Here is a 24,176-nt window from a genome sequence, read left to right as displayed (position 1 = left end):
AGTTGTGACCTACCTCAGACACTACTGACAAGTAAAGTAAAAGGAAGGAAAGGAAAACAGGGATGTTGGAACGGGCAGGAAGGTGTTTATCAGCTCTCAGGTGAACTTCAGTTTGAGCAATAGTGAGAATGAAAGGAAAGGACAACCCTGTCTCCTAGAAAATAAATTGCAATAGCAAATACATTATGCAAGAAACACAATGCTACCTGAATTATGTTTTCTCTTGATTTCTATGAGAAAATGTTGTTAACTAACATATTTGTCAACTTGCACAAATGTTGATACTGAACGTATGAGTGAAATGTTCAGAAACAGCAATCCTTTCTTTTCTGCACACCAAAATATCTTGCAAATTACTTGCAGTTCAGTATCTGTGAAAAGCATCAGCATTCAGCATCGTTACACATTTTTTCTGGTTATGTTCAGGCCCTGGGAGCACTTGGTTAAAGTCAGAGAAGATTGTGGTCTTGGTTTAATACAGGAAAAAAATATTGGATTGTGTGGGTATGTGAAAAAGTAAGGGATTTGAAGCACAACATGTTTATTACTTTAACAGTTAAAAGAAACAACGATGTTTCACTAACCGTAACCAAAGTGCTTTGTGGCCTAAAACTCACCACATGCAGGACAAAAAATGTTACCTATGAATATAGTCCAGGCAGTGATTACATTTATTTGATTGGGAAAACTTGCATATAAACTGTATTTATTGGAAATAGGTTTGGAGATAGGTTTTATAGTGTGAGGGATATTAAAGGACATTGCAACCCAGGTGATTAACAGGCTTGACCCAAGGAAAGGTATTAAGTAGGAGAAGGATGTAGGTGAGGACTGCAGAAAAGAAACAGACTGGGTAAGAACATGGAAGACAGGGGGAAAGGAAAGGAAAGGACATTTTGATGTTCATTTGTAGCCATATGATTTACAGATGTGTCTAAACTCAAAATTTAGCTAAGCTTGAACAGAAGATGAAAGGAAAAAGGAGTGTTTTCTTGTATCCAGATGTTGTACAGGTTTTTCCATCTACATAAATAAAGACATGGAGAGGAAACGAAAGGAGATGAAAGGAAAGGTGAGGAAACAAAGGACGGAGAAAAAGGAAATATTAGTATTTATCTGTATCCAGGAGTTACACGTCAAATTTTACCAAGAAGGAAGGGGAAGCAAAGAAAAGAGAGGGAAAATGAAGGGAAAGGGAATCAACGTGTACTGTATGTGCAATATATGTCCCATTAAAAAAAGAAAAGAAAAAAAAACACCTTTTAACTCAATCAGCCCCATGCAGCACACACACTCACACACACTCATGCTCTATATTACACATCTCTGCTGTCCTTTTGACAGAGGATACAATGCTATCTCTGATGCCTAATCCACAGCAGCATGGGGATACTGGAAGGCTCATGACACGAATTGAACATTTCAACATGGTGTGCAGGAGTGCAAGGACCAGACGTACCCTATCAGAAATCTAAATGACATGTCCTTTGTGCCATTTCCAGTGTACGTTCAGGAAATGGAACATGGGATTGTGGGCGACATCTATTTTATGTTCTAAACCCTTCAATAAAACTCTCACTTCTTTTATCCCCCCACCACCACCTCTGTGATAACAAAAGGGGTTCTGTGTTTGTGGAGCCGACTGTGCCTTCAGTTTGATGCATTGAGACATTAGCATTTAGATAACCCCTCTGAATATAGGACGAGAGGGAATTGAAAACAGGAGCCGAATAAATACCGTGAATAATCAGAAGTTACATTTTGAATTAACATAAGTTTGACTTCTATCCTTTAAAATAAGAAAAAGACCAACAGCAACTGAGCAATATGTTTGTTTTGCTCACATGGCACTTTCCTTGCAAACTGGAGGCATAAAACAAAAATGATAGAAAAACAAATAATGCAGAGGATATTATACATGATGGCTGTAGCCAGAGCTGATGCAAGATTGACTGATGCAGTGAATTCACTTTCATTTTAATCAAACCAGATGATTTGTACACACAAGTCATTTATCCTCCTTTTGACAGATATAATATCCATTCAAATTGCTTGGGCCTACATATAAGTAAAATAATGGTTATAATTAAAGTAATAACTTTCATGTAGAGTTTCCACCTCACTCAGAACATTGGTGCGTTATCCTTTTTATATATTATTATAGAAGAAAAAATGTTATAAATGCTGGATGGCAAAAAGCGTTATGTAATAAAGTGATTCCCTAAGTGTGACCCTCTTCTGACATTACTATTATTAAAGTTATGAAAGCTCAGTCCTTATAAAAACATGTCCGTCTCTCTGAAATTACTTTTATGAATTCACCTATAGCAAATATGTTTTCACATTTTGTAATGCTGCCTTTTTTTTAAATCAACATAAACCTTCACACTTCATTGAATTTCCATTGTTTTTCCCCTCCTTGCAACTAAAGCTCGATTAACATTTATATGGTTATTTGGGGCAACGCACAGCCTTTGTTTCAGGTAATAGTTTGCCATTTGGGGGAAAATGTGTATTCTCTTTATTGCTGAGAGTCAGATGAAGAGAATAATGTCACTATGACGTCTGTACATTAAATGTGAAGCTGCCAAGAGGTGATTAGTCTAGCTTACCATAAACACTGTAAACTGGATGTGTCGGCATTAGCGTGTTTCTCATATGTCAAACCATTCAAGTAAAGGTTAGACAAACAATATGGTTTTGGCTAAATACTGAAAAAGATCAGCATATCACATGATTCAAGTCAGTGAAAGTGACTGCCAGTGAATATAATCTCAACATTACATTTCCTACAAAATCTATTTGGCAAAGGAAATTATTAGTATAAAATGGTATTTTGCAGGTCATGGGTTTGGTGGGAAGAAAATATTTTTAAATATAGTAAAATACTCCATAATTCTAATCACACCCTTATCATAATGTTTTCATCAATAATGTGTAATGCAATTTTTTGAATATGTGATATAAAGTCCGTTTCCATTTGAAAACTAATATTGCACATAATAGTTTCCCCTCTGGTCATGTCTCTCTGAGTATCTGTAAGCTTTGCCCAATCCAAATTGGTCATTTAAAGTAATCATCTCTGAAAAAAAGTGAGGTAAAAACTAATGGTCATCATACCGGATGACAATTATGTCCAGTAAAAACGTTTCACTCATAAGCAGGATCTCACTGGCTTTTGATTTCTGCTCTGATTCATCACTCATGATTCTTCCCATGAGCTCATATATTATTTTCACATCTAGCTCTTTTATACGATGTAAGCCACCAATCAGAGTGTGATGAAAATGGCTGGAACCTCACTGAGATCAATCTGAGCTTTGTCTTCATGCTGAGAGCAACGCAGCCAATATATTCTCGTAAAGGTTTATTCTACTGATGTTGACTGTAAGATGTTATACTGCAAAATCAGATGTTTTCAAACAGATTCCCAGGTTTTTCATTTAGAGATAGGGAGAATAACACACTACAGCCCTGTAGAGTTATCCTTTATTAAAACTGAACCAAATTTAGTGATTTATTTATTTTAATCTCATCTAAACAAATTTCAGATTTCATCCATCTAAGCTGCAGAGAGAAAGGGAAGTGTTGGTGCTGCAGGGAGACCCTCAGGCAATCAGTATTCCAGTCACCTGCTGCACAACATAAAGAGCATGCTAGCAAGCTGTGGACAAAGACACCCCAACACACAGCCCACCAGTGCATATGGAGCCATGGACACACACACACACACACACACACACACACACACACACACACACACACACACACACACACACACACACACACACACACACACACACACACACACACACACACACACACACATAAACACAATCAGCCCCACACATGCTTTCAAAAAGCTTCATTGAAATAAATTGCAGCCTCTCTGGCAAGCTGCACCTACAGCAGTTTCTTGGCTTTGGCAGACAGCGGGGTGGAAGGGGGGGAGGGAGGGAGGGATGGAGGGAGGGATGGGGGCAGAGAACCAGCAACAGATGATTAAAGCTTGACAAAAGGTTAGGAGACGTGACAACATGGCTGCAAGTCAATCAGCAGGGCGCAATATGAGCACCTTGCCCAGATTCCAGGTAATGGAGAAGAGGAGAAGAGGAGGAGGAGGAGGAGGAGACAGAAGGGAGGAGGGAGGGGGGCTGGGAGGGATAATGGAGTGATGTTGCACAACACGATCAACTTTCAAGATCCCTTTGAAGTCCAGAGTCGAAATGTACTCCCCCAGAAAAAAAAAAAATGAGGGCACTTCGCTGGACAACATAGGCGATTAAATGGTATTAGAGGGTTTTCCCCCTAAGGTGCTTGAATAACAACAGGTCAACTCAAGCATTTGAAATGAGTAAACCTGCCTGGGTAAAAAACTCCTGAGGTTTGGAGGGCCTGCAGCGATGGCAGGTGGTAGTTAACATTTTAGAAAGCGTAAGCCCTCTGAATTCCTATGATAAAACTTTTTTTTTTGGGAGAGGGGGATAGGGGGAGGAAAAACAAACAAAAAGAAGACTTCAGATAGACAAAGGCCTCACCTGAATGGGTGTTATGTAGTGTTGTGGTGATGGAGGGAGGGAAGAAAGAGCTCGGGGGAAGACGAATTTCTGAGCTGTCACATGCTACGTTAGGGTGCAAAAACAACTCACTGTGTTATCACAAGGGCATTTTGTCATTGACGCATCCAGTACCAGTAGATTTATGGTGGATGAGTTGAGAGAGAGCTATTACCATTGATAATTGATGGCCTGTAGGTGTGGGTGCATTTGGGCGCAAATGGGATGGCGAATGTGTGAGTGCGTGCATGTTCATGCATGTATATTAGGGGAAGTCAGTGCGAGTCTGCCTCTCCACCCTCAACACCCTCCCTCAGCACTAACACCATCCTCACCACCCCCACCCCTGCCTGTCAATGGTATGGGCCTCTGATTGGGGGCCCTGGGCTCAGTCGCCACGGAAACTGCACCAAAGCAAACAAAGGGGTGGAACGGAGCCGAGGGAATACGGTGACACAAAGGGGCTACCTCACACAGAGGAAGATTTCAGGAGAGACTCACACAAAGCAGAGCAGCCACTGAACAGCGAGTCCGGAGTAGATGGCGTTTGTTGTGCTTCTTGCTAACAAAGCTGCATCGCCGAAATCCACAGTTTGCTGCTGTGCACAAGAGATTTCAAATTAATTCCCTGTCTTTCTCTCTTCCCCGCTTTGGAATTTGCTTTATTAACATATGCAAATGACAGCATTGGAGACACGATTAGTTAAATTGCACAAATCTTCTGTGATTTTCCATGCAGTGCATAAATGGAGTCAGTCCAAAGTCATTTCAATTCATCCTCTGCTTATCGCTTCACATTTTGTCAGTCAAACTGCAGTGGGGAGGACCATAAAATGATAAGGCTTTGATATCGCTTTAATTCCCATTGAAGCATCAGTAGCAAGCAGCATTAGCACCACCAGATGAATTTACATCAGCCATAACAATAACAAAAAGACAATAAGGTTATTAAGATTAGCTATTGTTAATAAAGAGTAACCCGATTACGTCAAATTAAACTCCAGAAGCCAGGAATCTTATAAAACCCATTAATAAGGGTAAGATGTGAGTTTTAAATGTGTAGCATGTCATTCAAATCAATCAGTATTTCCTAAACCAATGGACCGTAACGTTAACTTTTGAGAAATAGAAGCAGACATGGGGACATACAGGAAGTCATTGTGCTTAAGCAGTGGATTACATTTTCTTAGAGGCCTGTGGTTGGTCTTGTCCACTGAGACTCATTAAGAATGGCCTTGACATTAAGGGCCCTCTCTCTTTCAACCTGTTTGCGACCATGATGCTGAGATCAAACGGAGTGCTATAGGTGAGGGCACTCTCAATGGCCTAAAGCTGGTCATTCATCCTTTTTAAAGACAGGAAATAAGGCTAAATGGAGGCCCGGCTCCTCCTTCTGCCTGCTAAAGAGGCTTCAGAAGCTTCAGAGTTTTTGCAGTAAAGAATTTCAAGTGGCCATGGGCCTTTGAGGGGGAGTGCAGAACCAATAAAACCCAGGATTACTTGTGTCAGAGAAACACACCTGCATTTCATACAATGTCGAGGTCTTTTCCTAATCACTAACTCCAGGCAAGCTGCCTCTTTTCCGAGGGAAATTTGACTCAAAACAACTTCTTTTTGGAATATTTTTCACATGTTTTTACTTGTCTAGTATGTATTTTCCAGTGTTTATGCCTGTGTGGTTCAAAGGCAGAATAAAGGCCTTTTGTTTGACACAATCTTTGAATCTGACTTTTCAGCCCAGAAGTCAGCACTCTGTGGTTTTTATCCTTCACTTCTGGTATTCCCTGCACATGAAGGAACCGTTACTGCTACAAATAACCCTGTTGTATGAAAGCTGCATTTGTTCCCATGCCCTTATCAGTATCATTTCTCTTTGTTGCCATTGGTTACATGAACAGGTCTATTGAATGTATAGAAACTGCTTTTGAATTGGTAACAGAGTAACCCAGAGATATAGTCAGTGTTGTGAAAATTACTGCAGTGTTTGTCCAATATGGGTGGCTACTACCAATACAGAGGATTGAGCAAAAGCCACGGTTAGGGCAAATAAACTACAGTTGTGGTATTGCTCAAGTTAGAGAAAGATTGCGGTTAATAAAAAGGAAAACATTCATTTAACTTTTTTTTTTTTTAAGGACATAAATTCCATGCTGTTGCATCAAAGTCAAACACGCTACACACCCATCTGCAGCCCTGGCCTCCAAGCCCTTAATTCCTGCCAAACTACATTAAGGGCACACTACTAAACTTTCTGCATTGGCACTGAGTATTGGCATTGGACGTAAGTAGTAAGGTGCAACATCATCCATCATGGGCATGATTCCTAGGCATACTGGTCTGGGACTGAGGCCATTTTTATAGTTTGTGCCAATTGTATTATCTTAAAGTTTGACCCTTCACATGCCACAAATCTGAAGATGTGTTCAGACAGAATGCAAATAGTAAAGATGGAATATAAAGTACATGAGCAAATATGTGTCTATGTGATCCAAATGTGCAATAAATCATATATTACTGTACAATATTATCATTGGGAATGCTCCACAATACTTCTGTGTTCACAGATAACAATGGCCAGTACTCAGGATGACTATAATAACAGGGCCAGTGTTTGTGTAAAGTCCCTCAAGTAAATAATGCAGCCATGTTGTGAATCAGCCTTCAGCTACACATCCAGTTGTTAAAATGAAAGAGGCTTACAGTGTTATTACTTATGGAGTAGGGTCACAGATTTATCATAACATTTTCAATACATTTTTTTTACTATCAAATTGTCATTGTTTTGTTTTTATTTCATTTAAATGGTGGTTATGGGTTTTTATATTGCAGTAATTCATTTAGTTTTATGTTGACTTCTTTATGTATCTTCTGTCTTTTAACATCGCTGGACAATATTGGACCAATTTGTGACTTCAACCCATAAATCATATTATTATATCATATTTAAATTCTTTCAATTTACCAAAAAAATCACATTTAATCCCAAACCTGCATGACACCAATTCATTAACCTAAAGAGAGAGAAATTAGAGGATAAACCTGGACTTCTCAGCTTTTTTTAAAATCACAGTGAGTGAGCTGTTACTCAAACACTCACAGGCACACTGTGTGCATCTGTTGCCTGATAACATCTGTACATACAGCAATTTGACTATTTGAGTCCGATGTATACAAATATAGCAAGGAGAAACCTCAATCTGTATACACCATTACAAGAAATTACAGCAAGCCTCATACAGTGAATGTTATCGTTTTTCAATTGAATGAAATTTGTACCTTACAATATTGAAATCCAGGATTATATGTGTGGAAATCCAACATAATATTCAAACAAAATCTATTTAAGGACAACCATTGCAGAACAGATCCAATCCACTAGACCAGTGATACATTTTTTAATTAAAGCCATAATTGGTTGAAGCTTAAACTTATGACACAGACTTGCTTCTATCCAGCAGTATCTCCTACAGGAGTTCCTACAGCCGTATACAGAGCAGTATCAGTATCCAGTATCTGGCCTCGGGGCTCAACAATAAGAGGAGCTGTACAGCCCTCATCGCTCAGTCACCCTCACTCTATCCTTCTATCTCACTCTGTTTTTCCCTCTCGCTCTCTCTTGCTGTGACAGCTGTGTGATTGATACCTATGGCACTGGGTGATATGCTGTTTCTAATTTTAGCCTCGCTCACTTGGGGACTCTCACAGCAACAGGTAAATTGGACGCCGAAGCCAGAGTCCATCTGTACCGTAAATAGGCACTGATAAATTATTTTCCATGACAGCCATAGATATGAATGATGTAGCATGTTCTGCACCGAATTGCACACACAATCTATAAGACCAGTTTATTTGTGTAGCTACAGTAAGTGCTTGGGCTTGTGTGCACACTTGCAGCACATTGGTCACCATTCATGTGTAGGCCTGATAGTGGATCCAGGTGAGGACACAATTTCCAACAGCAATTAGGAGAGAAAAAAATATCAGTCATAAAAGCATTTCTTGGAAGCAGATATTATCCTGAATGGGGGACAAAAGATTAGACTAATGCTCAGTGCTCAAAGCGTTAGTATGAAACTCTCTTGGATGATGATGGCTGGATTTACCCCAAGTTTTATGTTGATGTGACATATTACATGTGAACTTGTTGGGCAGTTTTTAATATATGTTTTTAAATGTATTGCAATATGTTGTTTATATTGTATTTATAGTGTATTTATAATGTTTTGTCTGTGTTCTGTGTTTACCTGGCTGTGAGACAAATTTGACAATTGAAAGTTAAGCCAGTTAGCAAATGTGCTGACCTGTCAAAATCATTAAAAGTTGAAAAGTGTTAATGCCATGTATATCATATTATATAAGTCATATATTTTAAATTATCATATGTTTCTTTGGCTCTGCTCAAGTTGGTTTCTCCTCTAGCCCTTCTCAAATGTTTTCACACTGCAACAAAAAACGTGTTGTTCCTCCATTATTTGATTAATAAACATTATTCCATGACATCATCACTCCTAATAGGGAATTGTACTACAAATAACACAATCAATGCAGAGAGCTTTGAATTTCAGTTTCTGCACTGAAGTAAACAATCAATATCAAGGGTTTCTTTTCTTTTTGGCTGCAGTTATGTTTTCACAAAAGAGATGGTAGGAAATCAAACCAGGAGGGAGTTGGGTTAGTTTTTGATATCCCAAGAGCAAAGAAAGCATTGTGCCAAAAAGAAGGAAAGAAAGGAAAAAAAATGTAACACGTGAAATATTTATATCTGTAAAAACATTGCCTGCAGAGAAAGATGACCTCAAATCAAAATCACAGGGACGCAAAGTTGTACCTTCATGAGTTTTTTTTCTTTCACAATTCATTGTTTTTAAAAATGTAATTTTTTTGAGTACAGACTTTTACTTTTCTTTTTCTTTCTTTTTTTCAGTCTAGTCTATGTCACATAACCAGGAGGAAAGTGGGTCATTTTTATCATTTGAATCTCATAAAGTAACCAGGCCAGCAATCTACCAGGTACATGTAGGTCAGAGTCCATATTGGCTCCCGAGTGGTTTCTGACCGCAGCTTTCCCTCGACTGTCACTCGTGATTAATCTGCTAATGTCCGCATGCAAATTCTCTAAATAGGTCTCCTCAGTGTGACTGTACAACTAATGGGTGTCAGCGGAGACTGTTTAGCCATGTCATGCATATGTATGAGCTTGTATATTTAGCAGCCAAGTTGCTTTTGATCACCGTGTGGAGAATGAGTGGGCTGAGATGAATGGTGGTCCAAAGCTGGGGCACATTAGCAGCTGACCACCTGCCTTTCAGTCCAAGAAGAAATAACAGATGGGCCAAACAGACTGCAGCACACTGTTACCACAACATAAAGTAGAGATGCAGATAGTTGAATGTATCATAAGGTGAGGGGGGTCTTTACTATATATATATACTCCAAAACACTATATGGTCTGACATTCATTGGAGGAAAAGATATGTTTTTGTTTTGTTACAGCTATATGTACTATTTCCCAACTAAATGTCACTACAACATGATTTAGTTTAGAAGAAAAATGTAATAATATTAAAATGTTCAAAATTGAAAATATGATCATTCTCTTAAGATGTGCACTCTCAATCATTTCTAATGCTGTATCAGTTACTCAATTAGGTACTGAATTCAACACAGTGTTTGGTTTGGGTTTAGGTAATGGTTCATTTAAGTCCCCTTAAAAATGCCATGATGCAAGACTGACAAAAAAATAAAATTTGAATATTGTCATATTGTCAAAAGCCTAAAGCCTAGAAGAAGTAGTTCACTGGACTACAGGGTTAGGATGCTGACCATGAATGTCACAGGTGAGCATCTGGCCAGAGATCTTTGTTACATATCCTTCAAAATCTGTCTCGCTTCATTTCCTGTCTTCTCTCTACACCAAAAATGCTGGAAAAAAGATCAATGTTGTAATAGTGCATAAAAGCTATAATAAGGAAGATTTTGAGGAGAATGCTCATGATGGTCATGAGGAAAGAAGAGGTCAGCATAGTACATGACTCTGCCACAGATGACTTCACTTCCACTTTTTTTCTTGGTTCCTTTGAACTGTAACCACAAAGATTCCCAAACGATAACTAAGTAGTTGTTTTAACTCAGACCACAATCCTTCCCTAATATTATTCAAGTAGAAGTAAGCCTGACAATAATCATAGCAGTGGTAAATTTAGAAGAAAAAAAAGAAAAGAAAAAAAAACATTGGTAACACTCAAATTATTTTGAAAGGCATTAACAAAGTGTGATCCTGCCAGAAGGGGCATCAGAGGAGAGATTGCTGATTTTGCCTGGGTCATTTTGGAAGGCAATTTAAACTGACCTAGATTGTCAAATTCGAAGGAATTGTTGTAACAAGTATAATAAATTGCTTAGTTTTTTAAATTATTTTTGGGCCATTATTGAAAGAAGGGAGATGACAGGAAAGTAGGTGAAAGACGTAGACAATGATGCACTAAAGACATCCAAGACAGGGAACGTTGAAGTTCATGTTTTAACTACCTGCCTGTCAGGTAATCCCCAGAAAAAATGCTTAATTTGTCAGAATGTGGTTGATGGACACTATTGTTGCATGCAGCAAAGACTACAGAGCTAATCTTTGCTTGAAAAAGCTGAAAACAGTGGTGTATCGTCAATGTGTGAATGTTTGTCCATAATGTTCTCAAGTGAGTTTGATTGATGCACCTTAATTCAGTTTGTATTATAAATTAGTACAGCACAATAATGCCTTAAATGTACCAACTACCCAAATTATGTTCTAAAATACATATTTAATGGTATTATGGATTTGGGATGCACTGTTGTTTTTAGTATCAAAGTATCGTTTTTTGTTTCTTCAAGGGATCTAACATGAAAGAACAGAATCATTTTCAACATGAATGCATCTACACATTCAGTAGCTTCAAATAAAAATTCAGCACAAATTATCCATGCTTCTTTTCAAATTTCCAAAAAAGAAATAAACGTAAGTGTTTCTGGGGATGCCGGGACACATCTGGTGCTGCTGTGTGTCTGGTGTGGATATTTAGTGGTTTGTACCAATCAAGAAATCTTTCGATTAGAACTAGAAAATTGCTTCTGTCAAGACCACTCAACAGAGGGAGATAGGTCTTGCTTGAATTGGGTCTCAATTTGAAAAAAAGAGAAGCAATCTAATGTGGCATCTCAATAACATGAAAAAAGGAAGGGTATGTAATGGTGCCAGGGGACTTTGGATTTAGGACAAGGATATACAAAATCCAGACACCGTAATGTACTTAATGACCTTTATGCACTGAATGTGTGGAACTATCCTTTGTAGTCTCACCACTCTTGATCACACCAATCAAGATTGCCAGTAGCCACTGGAAATTCTGATTTACAAAATACAATCAAAGCTCATTAAACCATTTTGGGGAAAACTCATTATCACAGCACTGTGAATGTAGCCTGCACATGCTCCAATTAGGCTCTCTAAATGTTTAATAAGCACAATCAATGTGCAAAATGAAGTCTGCCACATGAGGCTTCAAACTGAGTTGTAGAAACTGTAACTCACTCTGTGGGTTACCTTTACCTTATGGAGAAAAAAAAACATCCTTTGTAAAGGACTCAGGCATTCCTTTTGTAACCATTTTAATGGCCAATGCCTTCTGGTCAAGAGGTGGTCGCTGAATGGACTAATTCTGCAGGATTAGTCCGCTGTGGTGGTGATCCAGCCAGCCAAACAAATGTGACCTTACGGTGCAGAATCTGTGCATGCAGAACTATACATTGACTCCAAGGGAGGGGGCAGTTCAGTCAGGGGATTAGTGGGAATCAACCATTCAGGCATAGCCCACCAATTTGAGATTTCTTTTTTTGACTTTGAAAGACTTGTTTAACAAAAATCACATCGCAGAAGGGGGGATCTGGTGGCACAACAAGCGAAATACCAGCCAAAGAACAAAAGAGGAAATTCCGGCCAAGGTAAGCCTATAGGCAGGAGAGATAAGTAAACTCATAACGTCTCCCATTTGTGCTCCAGGGAAGTGATTTCGGTTTCCAAGAGCCTAAAAGAGAGTGTTGGGGGATAAAACCAGAGAGAAGTGGACATGCTAGAGCTGGAATACACAAAACACAGGCTTCACATGTGTCAGATGACCCTTTGTTCCCAACAGGGCTCAGTTCTGCAGCAGTGCACAGCCAAATAAACAGTAAATGTTCCAGAGGATGACCTGCTCTACTGGCTTGAGTAGCATATGACAGATTATATTTAAGGAAAGATAATATGTAGAGACACATAACTCAAGTGTAAAGAATACCCATTAATGCAGTCACTGACTAATACATTGTAACATGAGAGTGATTCACCCTGTTGGTGAAAGCCTTTAGATTTGCTGGTGTACACACAGCAGAAAATAAGTGCTTCCTTTGTTCATGCATTTTACATTTCTTGCAGTAACAACAATGTTTTGTAGGGCTGTTTTAGGTGCTTGAATGAAAAGATGAGGATAGTGAGTGAATGACTGAAGAGAATGACACTACATTGATTTTGAAAACTCCACCTGGTGCATGAGTGCACACTGTATTTCACTTCTGCAGGGATCTGTACAACTGAACAGAGCAAACTGTGATTTCCCTAAGCAGGGTGCATGGCAAAAAAAGTGTTTAAATGTAAACAAACCAATCAACCAATCAATAAACACAGCAAGCCCCGAGGTGCTGCTGTGCGACTAATAAACAGAACAACAATGAGGGCGATAGCATGAACAGAAAAGAGCACCACTGACTGAATCTCAAACATCATTAACAGAAAATCCACAGGAAGACATCACAGTGCTGCTCTGACTGTTTGATGGATAACAAATCTCTGGGTAGAAGCACCAAAGCAAGAGCTGAAAGATATGAGGATGTCAAGAGAAAACCTAATTTCCCATCAGCTCTCCAAATCCAAGATTTCCTTCCAAGACACTTGTCTGCATATCCTTTTTTAATTAGTTTCATACCGTGTATTACTGAAGCATTCAGATGCCTCCACTAATGCACAATATAAGGGGGTGTGTATCATGCACATTTACAGATCTATATTTTTACTCTGGGGCTCTACTGGAATATCTTAGCATGATTTACAGTTAAACATCTCTCCATTTAACTTGTACTGTGCCTTTACACAGTCCCTCAGTTCAGTCTCTGTCTGAAACAGGCTGTCGTAGCTCCCCTATTTTTTTAAGGCCCTCCTCCTGACCGCGTCTACTCTGTTCTGACTGGTCACCTGTTGGCACTGCATCTCTGCCGGCTCCAGAGGTTACGCAAACAAACCATGCAACATGTAGTAGCAAGACTTCACTACTTTTTCTTATACAAATATATATATTCTATATACAGACACCTACAGTTTTGGAACTTCAACCATGTTTAACAGGCACGCTTTGCACACTGGGATGTGAATGGACAAATTTAACAGTAACCAGCAGCTAGGTCTGTCATATTGCTGAGGTCTGTCATGGACTATCACGAGGAAGAATTTTGAATTTGGCCAGAGGACTTTCTTAAGGACCAATTTTTACGCACTCATCCACTGATATAAAAAGAACAAATGAAAAAGCCCTAAAGCTCACTAATTAACACATTATATTGCATTTGTTTAATATGTCTAGAAGTGTAAATTGTAAAAATGACCATTTCTGTACACTATGTATGTACATTAGTATATTAGTATGATAGTAATTTATAAGTATGATACTCGCTCTCTCTGAAGATGTTCTACTTGTGCTAGATTTTAGTAACCATCCTATACTATACTATGACTATATTGATACATAGCATCAGTATCTTCACTCTACCTATCTGCATTGCCTTTTCTATCCCCCTTGCTTCTCATGAACCACAGGGGCTGTTAACATTATCGGCTTTATGACATGACTGGTAAAGATCACTGGGATACCTTTGAGCCCCCATTCCTCAGGTTTAAGTCCTCTGACCATATTCTAATGCTCTCTCTATTAAAAACCATTTATGACTGCAATGACTGAAATGTGCTTAACAAGTCTGTCATCGCCACAGCTTTGTTAGTATTACTTGAGCCAATCGAATGTGAAATGGCTTGCTGGGTGACGAAACCCCCGACAGGGAACTTTGAGGCTGAGGGATTTGGTCTGGGTGGACAGGTGGTTCCACTGGAGAGGCAGGAGCTCGGTACGGAGCCTTTGAAATCTTCTCAACTGGAAAATGTGGCTGCTTTTTAGACGACAAGAGGTCTACACTAATGACCAAGTCATTTAATCTAGTGTTGGGTCTTAAAATCTTTTTTTGTAGGACAAGTGGTGAAACATCCTGCAACATCATGAAATCAACTACTGTTTAAGAATATTCAATTTCAATTAAACTGTATTGTATGGCTTATTTTAAACAATATCACCTTGAAGTAAGTTTAAATGCAATGAGGAAAATTACTTGAATGTTAAAATTATGAAATCTGTTGCACATATTATGCATAATACATTTGCTGAGATTAAGGTCAAGTTCAATCAGATTCTTATATGTTTTGGTCAACTTTAACTTTGTTGGAAGGTGATGCAGTCGTTTTTCAAATAATGACACACATTTCAAATGAAAGTTTGCAATTTGAAAATACAGAGAGTTGCACTTGATAATATGATAGTTTCACTTAATGTTGTGTACTCTGTTTTATGATGGTCTACTCCTGATGCAAAACATATTAATCAATTAAATTCCTCAAGTAGAGCTGGTTTATCTGCCAGTGTAGAGCAATGTGGACTTTTTATTTTTAAATTTATGTTTTTCCTGTAAACTGTTATCTGCAGCAATTTGCCATTTAAACAGCTGTCCATGTTTGTTGATCTTTGCTCTTTGTAGTGCAGCTTGGGACAGTAAATACACGTCATGTTATTTCACATTTTGAAGCATCTAAAATATGACTTTCAAAGTTACAGTTTCAAGTCCATTTAGTTGCTGTGCTGGAGTTTCAAATCATATTCACATACACATTCATATGCGGATGGCAGGAGTTGCCACGCAGGGTGCCAACCTGCTCATCAGGAGGAACCAACTATACACACACATTCACACACTGCTGGTGCAGCCATCTGGGGCAATTTGGGGTTAAGTATCTTGCCCAAGTACACTTCAACATGCGGACTGAAGGAGCCAGAAATCAAACCACCATCTTCCGATTAGTGGGCGACCCGCTCTGCCTCCTGAACCACAATAATCAATTACGCATTTCATCAATTATTGACTGTATTTAAGTGTACACAGCAAAACTTGTTTCTCTTGAGCTTTATGTCACCTTTCCTCCAAAGTCTCTAAAGCAGGGGAAGGAATGCTTTGCTTTTCCTTTGCTTATATACACAATTTATGAAACACAGATACAAAATAAAGATAAAATGAGTACACCCACAAAGTATCTATTACCACACTGAACAGATATAAGCTGCCAATGTGTATTCAATATGAATGTAAAACATACACAAAAGAAATGTTGGCAAAAAACGTCTGTTTCCAGTTGAAATTTGAACAACAACACAGGCACGCCACAGCAGGGGCACAACATGAACATGATGCAGCAGTATCCGAGGTAAAGTTACACTACAGTATGATTTAACCACAAGGAAAACAAGAGTTTTATTCCAACAATGATTAATAAGTGTGTGTTATCGTGAGAGAGATTAGCCACTGTAACATGAGGAAACATTGGCATTCTGACCTTAAAAGTCAGGGTTGTGCATGGTTCTTCTCTGTCAATACAGCATATGAAAAGATTGATTTGAGGTGGCTGCATAAACCTGCCTTTGGCTGCTCTGTCCAGTAATCTGACTTTCACTCCTTCATGACGGTTGACAGGTGAGTGGAGAATATGTGGGGGCGAGGGATCTTCCTGAGTAAATGTCACAGAAACTCAACTGACCTCTAAGATTCACAGGGATCACTGAACACGGATATTATCTTTTCCACATGCACACACAGACATACTTATGTGTTCATGTAGCCACACATCCCACACACAACATGCTCTCACATACACAAATCAATCACCTGGCTTGCGAGCGAACTAATGATGTTGTTGACTTTAATGAGGATGGGGACATGCTCGTGAAGGCAGCTAACGATGCTAATCATGGAGATATCACACTGATGCCCCCGTAACAAGCCATCATGTCAGCGAATGAGTCATCGTTGCGTATGACGTGCTTTCTACGTGTATCCATGCGGAGCATTTCCTGATTCAAACTGAGTGATCCAACGGCAAGCAACAGTGGGAAAAAAACAACAAAAAAACAAACACCATCTGCAACAGGATTAAAGGGTTAATTACAGCCTGAAGTTGGTGTTAAAGAGCACAGAGAAAAACATGAACCATGTATCTCAAATAGCTGAAATTTTTGCAGATTTAAAAAAAAAAAAAAAAAAAATCAATATTTTCACAAACAGCTTTAGCTTTCTGGCCACATATAATTACTCAGTGTTTCTTATTTTTTTGAAAGAGCCTGAAAACTAAAAAACAATCAAATCAACTTAAGAAGAGACATAGCGTTCTCATCCAACAGATGTGTGTTACACATCAAAGGAAAGATACACTACACGGTCAAAAGAATGTTGATACCCAAACAACACCAGTACATGAAACCCATATGTGATTGTTGACCATCTCATTCCAAAACCACAGGCATTAATATGCTGCAATAACAGACTCCACTCTTCTGGGAAGGCTTTCCGCAAGATTTTGGGACCTGGCTGCACGGATTTGCTCCCATTCAGCCGCAAGTGCATTAGTGAGGTCGGCCACTGATGTTGGGCGATAAGGCCTGACTCGTAGTCAGCATTCTGGTTTACCCGAAAGTAAAAGAATCTGCCCTCAACTTAACACTTCTTGGATGAAGTTAAGGGAGGGACATTCAAGTCCCTGCTGTGTGTTGTTGGAGTTTAAAGCAAACTGTTGTTTGAAATATTGTGTATTAATATTTCTCTTAATTGGAACTAAGGGTCCTACACATCAAAGCATGACAAACTCATGCTCAGAGAAAGTGTACACAAGTATGTGGATTGGAATGACTACTTTTGGCCATACGTACATAAAGTGAAGCGATGCTTTATCATGGTGATAAGAAAAAGAGCATCAACCTGTCAATAATGGGGGATAACTTGATTTATTGTTTTAACTGGAAAGAAATCACAGAGAGAAAAAGATAGGAAAACCATACATTTATATATGAGAAGAGAGAACAGCGTTAATTGGAAAAGAGTCAAACTTATTGGCATTGCAGACGTTGGTTTCCAGCTCACTGGCAGCCTTAAATATCATTTACCATCCTCCAGCTGATTGCAAATGTGGTATCTGATTTCCTTTCTATATCTAAATATTAATAGTCTCCATTACAGGAAAATTACTTTCATCTCCGACTCACATGGAGGGATTAGATTTTAATCAACGCATTAAATATGACTTTCTATTCCTGCAGATGGGAGAGGATGGCAGGCAGTCAATTAGTATCATGCTCTGTTTGCAGTCTCACAGTGAAGCCTGATAAAGTCTTTGTTATCAGAGGCTGTAAGAGCATAAACAAAAAGAAACACATGTGGAAATGAGGAAATATAATCATTAACATCTGTCCAGGATCATCGCATCAATACAACTTTAAAACTGCTCTTGAAAAGATACTTAAGATATTTTGTACTATTAATCTTAAATCCTGAACAGAAAACTGAATTTATGGAGTGTTTATGTGGATCACCGACTCACACTAGTGAAGATTTAAACTGCCAACGTGATGAGAAGCTCAATCTTCAATCACAGCTGCTCCGAAATATCAATATCAATATCCTCAGAATGATACTAAATTGAAGTCAATCTGTTGTACTCCTGGCAGTCATTTTTATGTTAGTAATCAAATGGGAAAGATGCACTGAGGGGTTTTGGCCAAGAAAAATCCACCAAACATCTTACCTTAAAAAATATCAGTGTTCACTCTACCTCACTTCAATTTCCATAATTCCTTACCGCTTTACAGCAGCTATAAAAAGATAAAGTGCAATACATGAATGCATAGAAATGCAGGTCATGACCCCCAATAAACTTTCAAATCCAAATTCAAACACAGACCATAATAGAAAGAAAAAAAAAACATTGAAATAAACAATGTTGCAAAATAAAAGCACAATATACAGTTGTTCTTTTTAATTTGTTACCTTTAGTTTTAGGCAGTTTCATCTTTGTCTTACAGGTAAAAACTGTATTTCTGAAACTCTTAACTAAAGGGCTGTCAATAACACTTAATATAACACCTGTCTGTCAGATGACATCCAGTGATCCAAAACAAGAAATTAAAGTTGTTAATCCTGAATAACATAAATGATTTATTTCACACATTTACACATTAAAATATTGAGCACAAAATTTAATTTTCCTTTAAATTCAAATTTGGTAAGGCAAGATGAGCTTAAATGACATTCAACACCTGCAATTAAGTGTTAAGTATAATTAAAAGTCAAACATACTTTAACTGATCTGAACCCAACAAACGTCTGCACTGCACAGCAGCAACAACCAGGTGGGTGCCCAGGTGAGATCAATAAAGTCTGATTGGCTCGGCACACAGACAATTAGCTCTCTGTTGATTGGTCTGTTTGGGGTATTTATTCCCCAACAAAATCAGTTTGTAGTCAGTTGGTTGATGTGCTGTGGTTCAACATGCAGTTTGTAATTTTTATTTGTGCGCTCATTACGCCTGCTGTTTTAGCCAGACACTTTGTAAGTGAGAGGCCAATTTGTTACGTACCAGTGCCCAGGAAGCCCGACTTTGGAGTGAAGTGAGTTGTCTGCGTTTGTTTCTCTAGCACTTCTTAAACTCATGTGGTTGTATATCCTGTTTATCTATCACAACCAGCTAAGTTATCCAAATCTTATGACCTTGAGGTTTTTAGTGTTCATTCTTACATTTAAGTTGATTCAAAACAAAATTATTTTTGCTTTAACTGCAATTCATAAGCACACATTTTACTATGGCATACAGATTGAGATTTAGGTCTGCAATTGTGAGTGATTGAGAACATCTCTCTCAGAACCAGCGCTCGTCCTCATGAACTCCTGAATCTTGCTGTTCTCCCAAAGTCCTGGGACTGGAGGAATGTAAACGGTGTCAACTATGCCAGCACAACTCGTAACCAGCACATCCCTCAGTACTGCGGGTCCTGCTGGGCTCATGGCAGCACGAGTGCTATGGCAGGTTAGATTTCCCCTGATACAACTTGTGCTCAGGTCTCCACTGGTTCATCAGGACTAGTCTGCAAACTAAGTCTTGTGACAAAGTCACAGATGGAAAGTTCAGAGACCTCAAAATCGCTTGAGCTGAGACTTTCCAGAACAAATGTTATTTGTGGGTTTCTTTTGTCTTTCTGTTTTGTGTAGATCGCATCAACATCAAGAGGAAAGGAGTGTGGCCATCTGCTTATCTGTCTGTCCAGCACGTGATCGATTGTGCTGATTCTGGCACTTGTCACGGAGGGGACCATGGAGGGGTATGGGAGTATGCCCACAATCACGGCGTCCCTGATGAGACCTGCAATAACTATCAGGCCATCGATCAGAGTAAGAACTCAAAAGTTGTGGTTCATGATTGATCTTTCTGTTATATTATGGTGTAAACTTTTTTTCCTTTTACAGAATGCAAACCATTCAATGCATGTGGGACTTGCACAACTTTTGGGAAGTGCAGTAATGTGCCAAACTACAATTTGTGGAAAGTGGGAGACTTTGGAGCCATTAGTGGACGGGATGATATGAAGGCAGAAATTTTCACTGGAGGACCAATCAGGTTTTGTGAAACTTAACATTTTACTGGTCTTGCAAAACTTCAATGCTGCATTTTAAGTTTTCTTGCTGGAGTGCGAGACTGGCCAATCACAAATTTCTACCAGTGCAAGACCACTTGTTTCCCCAAATCACTTCAGTAGCTTCTGCTTGACCTTCTAATTTTCTCCATCTCAGCTGTGGAATTATGGCCACAGACAAACTTGATGTGTACTCCGGAGGACTGTACTCAGAATATGTTGAGTCCCCTGCCATCAACCACATTGTGTCAGTAGCAGGCTGGGGAGTAGAAAATGGCACTGAATACTGGATTGTGCGTAACTCCTGGGGAGAGCCATGGGTGAGTCATCACATAGTAATAGTAACAGCCTCAGTTCAGACATGGCTCGGTAACTTTAAACATTTAAAAATTGGATTTTTAAAATGAAATTCAGTTGATGCGCTTCATTCATAATCTGACTGACCCTAAGACTTTTCTCCCTCAGGGTGAGAAGGGCTGGCTCAAGATTGTTACAAGTGCCTACAAAGATGGAAGCAAATACAATCTTGCTCTGGAGGAAGATTGCATGTATGGAGATATGATTGTGGCCTAAAGGCCATGGGACCCTACCTGCATGTTGACTCATTGGTACCATTGTAACAAAATGTTTGTATTGTGCATCTTGATTGTTTGCCCTAGATGGAGTCATGTACTGATACTGCCTTCAGATTTGTACCAAAATGTATTAAGTGGAACTCATGGTCAGTTGTGCTCAAGCCAGTTAAATAAATCTGTTTGTGCAACCTTAAAGAATTGTAATTTTTGCTGTTCATGGTCCTACAAATCTGAGGCTGTCAAACTGCTGAATGTTATCAATCAGCCCATCAAGATTGTTCTCTGGCAGAATAAATCTGGAATGCAAAAGACAGCACATGATGGTGGGTAGCTTCTGGTACTGTAACTACAAAGGCTTCTGAAGTGCAAAATTCTCTTTTCTCCCAAAGGAGTAGCTGAAATGCATCTTAAGTGTATAATGTACCACCTGTTTTTCTAAGGGCCAAAGGTTTACCATTTGCCTTGCTACTTCTGCAGCAGTCCACCAAAGGAATCAAAATGCTGTAGCATTTTAATGTAACCTATTAGGGTGGACAAAATATTCAAAATGATGCACTCAGTACATCACCACCCACTACACTACTCTCTGACAATGTCAACAAAAGCTAAAATGTACAACCTTTAACAAAAGTTGGCAGAGCTGTATTAGTGTGCACAGGTGTTCCAAAGTGCTCAGTGAGTGAGCATATCTTGCTCATAAGTTTTGGCTCCCTGCACTTTCCTGCAAATCACTGGTTGTATGCTTTGAAAATGACTAGGAAAGACTTAGCTCCAACCACAGAAGGATACTTGTGTTTACATGGGGATCATGACCATGTTTTAAGGGTTTAACCATTCCTTCAGGCTTGGTACAGCTGAGATCCTATGCACCGAAACTAGCATTTAAGTTACAAGTCTATGCACCCGAAACACTCTGCTTCTGGTATTTGCTAAAGTTGTGAAATTAACTTCAGATCCCCAGAGGGCACTTGTGCAAATTTGCTCTGGAGGTACTTCACTTGTACTAATTCAGAAATGTTTTCTTCCTGCAGTTCTTCCATGAAACCAAATCATGTAGGTTTATTTACCTCTGCCTATTTGTACAAGGTCATGTTTTAAGATGGCAAAAATATAAAATTAAGGGTGGAGAGCTCAACACTGACAGTGGGGATGTACAACAACCTGCCTGTCTTTACCTTGAGACTTCAGGTCACAGCATGACAAACCGAGACTGGTCCCTTCCAAAACTAGAATGACATTTGCCTGTTCTACATCTATGCATTTGATAAACAGACCCGACTCCTTCATTGACTGACATGCTTTATTAGTTTCAATTCTGTCATGCTTCTGGAGTAACATTCAGTTTAATCACCAGTTATCTACAGCGACACACACAACAGCACAATGGCATCTCCTGAGTTCATGTGCAATTATAAAGAGCCCATTTTCTTGCTGTTCAGACAGGGAACAAAAGAAAACAGAGCACTTAGATATTTGGTTCAGGGGGCGCAGCAATAATAAAAATGCATAAACACAAGCTGCTGTGCTTTGCTGCTGATATGGAAATGCTTCCCATTAACTGCATTTTCCATTCAGCATCTCTGGGGAGAACAAAGGATAATCAAACCTTATACAGTGCTGTTAACTTCAAGCCTCCGAACCAAGGCCAACCTTAAGCCTATAAAGCTGTGGCGTGTCCGAGTGGAGGTCCACTGTGAAAACAAATATTGAACATAATTTGGTTGCTCAATATTATGCGATCAAGCCCCCACCCCCGAGCAATCTTTCAAATGAAATCAAATTTGCGCTCTGATTAAATTTCCTGCATGTTTTCTCATTTGCATAATCACAAACAGAGCTCTAATGGCTGTGAATGAAAACACATGGCAATCTTTGGCTTGAAAAGAGAAAGCAGTTTTTCTACTCTGACAAAAAAATGGTATGAAAAATGCAGGTTGCAAATGCACATTAGCCATTTTCATACTGAGTGATTCAGCATACATCTTCATTACAGCAATCAATATTGCAAAATGGATTTTTCAGCAATTCCTGAAAACCCATTATGTATTGTTTCAGTGATCAATATTTTACTCTGTAAACATGGAGATGGAGAGAGGTTGATGTATGAAAAAGTACTGTATAACTGAGGCCTTTTTGTGGTGCTCGGGCTTGGATTATCAGCTTAAATATAGTTGGAGGGAATATCCACTTTTCAAGTATCTTTGAGCAAGGCATTGTAATGATTTATCCATGGCAGCTGCTTCTAGCAGCAGTGTAGGAATACACAGAAAGCTTCCCTCTGTGTATGCTTTGTGTAATCCTTCCCACATTCGCCTCTCCAAGGCCACTGCTGAAACTTGCCTCGTGAAATCAGCAACAGAGAAAAGAGGATAACCAGACAGCCACAGAGCACATTGTAGTTTTTCACAGAAAAAAAATCTCCAATTTAGCCTAAGAGGTTACAGACATTATATCTGATGTTAATGATTCAAAACATGCCCAAATGATAGATTTAAATTATTAGTAGCAGTACAAGCAGATGCAATAAGGGTGACAAAGAGGATCAGATTTCCTTTCTTCATGCATTCCACAATACCATCAATCATTCATTTATTTCGTTGAATATGAATTGAACAGAGTTTTCACCCCAAATCTTGCCAAAATACAAGGCCTAGATCACAGCAGAGAATGTGTTGATTATAAATCACAATGCATGAAGTGTGAGTGGAAGATTAGATCCATGAGATGGTTTAAATCGCACATTATCATACACCTAACTTCAGCAAAAGGCAAGTGTGAGCTGATTTGCATTGCATAATACACCTAAAGCACAAATACCAGAGAAAAAAAAATAGATGTAAGTTCCATATTGCTAATGAGCCCATGCAGGAAATATGATTTGATCATTAAAAACAAAGTGTCGTCCTCAGCCAGCAACCACTTTTACTGATGATCTGTGTTTTTCCACTGTCAAGCAAAAAAACACTTACACAACAATCACTTAGTCAGTGTGATTCCTAAATCGATTTACAGCCATAGCCACCCTGCTGATGTTATGCATCATTCCACTGCTAATCTCACTTCCTTCTCCAATATACTCATGCAACCCCGAGGCAGCCACAGAATTAGCTTTAGTTAATGGATGAGTATTAATCCCTCTTAGTCACAACAAAATTAAGGAATAATGTGGCCATGAATATTTCAGTTACACTGCAGCAACACAGGAATCTGC

General features: G+C 39.0%; 2 protein-coding genes across 2 annotated transcripts in view; one reads left to right on the top strand and one right to left on the bottom strand.

Moving 5' to 3' along the window:
- Positions 1-10,801: 10,801 nt before the first annotated feature.
- The window catches only part of pcgf1 (polycomb group ring finger 1), a 165,203-nt gene continuing 151,828 nt past the window's right edge, over positions 10,802-24,176 (bottom strand). The window contains exon 8 of the mRNA XM_062425534.1: positions 10,802-10,812. The gene's annotated coding sequence lies outside the window, so the exon portion shown is untranslated. The remainder of the gene's footprint in view (positions 10,813-24,176) is intronic.
- Positions 19,252-20,963, top strand: LOC133986386 (cathepsin Z-like). Its single transcript, XM_062426207.1, has 6 exons — positions 19,252-19,370; positions 19,623-19,786; positions 19,969-20,148; positions 20,224-20,374; positions 20,548-20,710; positions 20,856-20,963. The coding sequence occupies exons 1-6, from the start codon at positions 19,252-19,254 to the stop codon at positions 20,961-20,963; spliced, it is 885 nt and encodes a 294-aa protein (XP_062282191.1).

Source organism: Scomber scombrus, chromosome 9, assembly GCF_963691925.1.
Source record: "Scomber scombrus chromosome 9, fScoSco1.1, whole genome shotgun sequence".
NCBI classification, from domain to species: domain Eukaryota; kingdom Metazoa; phylum Chordata; class Actinopteri; order Scombriformes; family Scombridae; genus Scomber; species Scomber scombrus.
The sequence above is the reverse complement of the archived record's forward strand: the minus strand, read 5'-3'. Positions and strand labels throughout refer to the sequence as shown.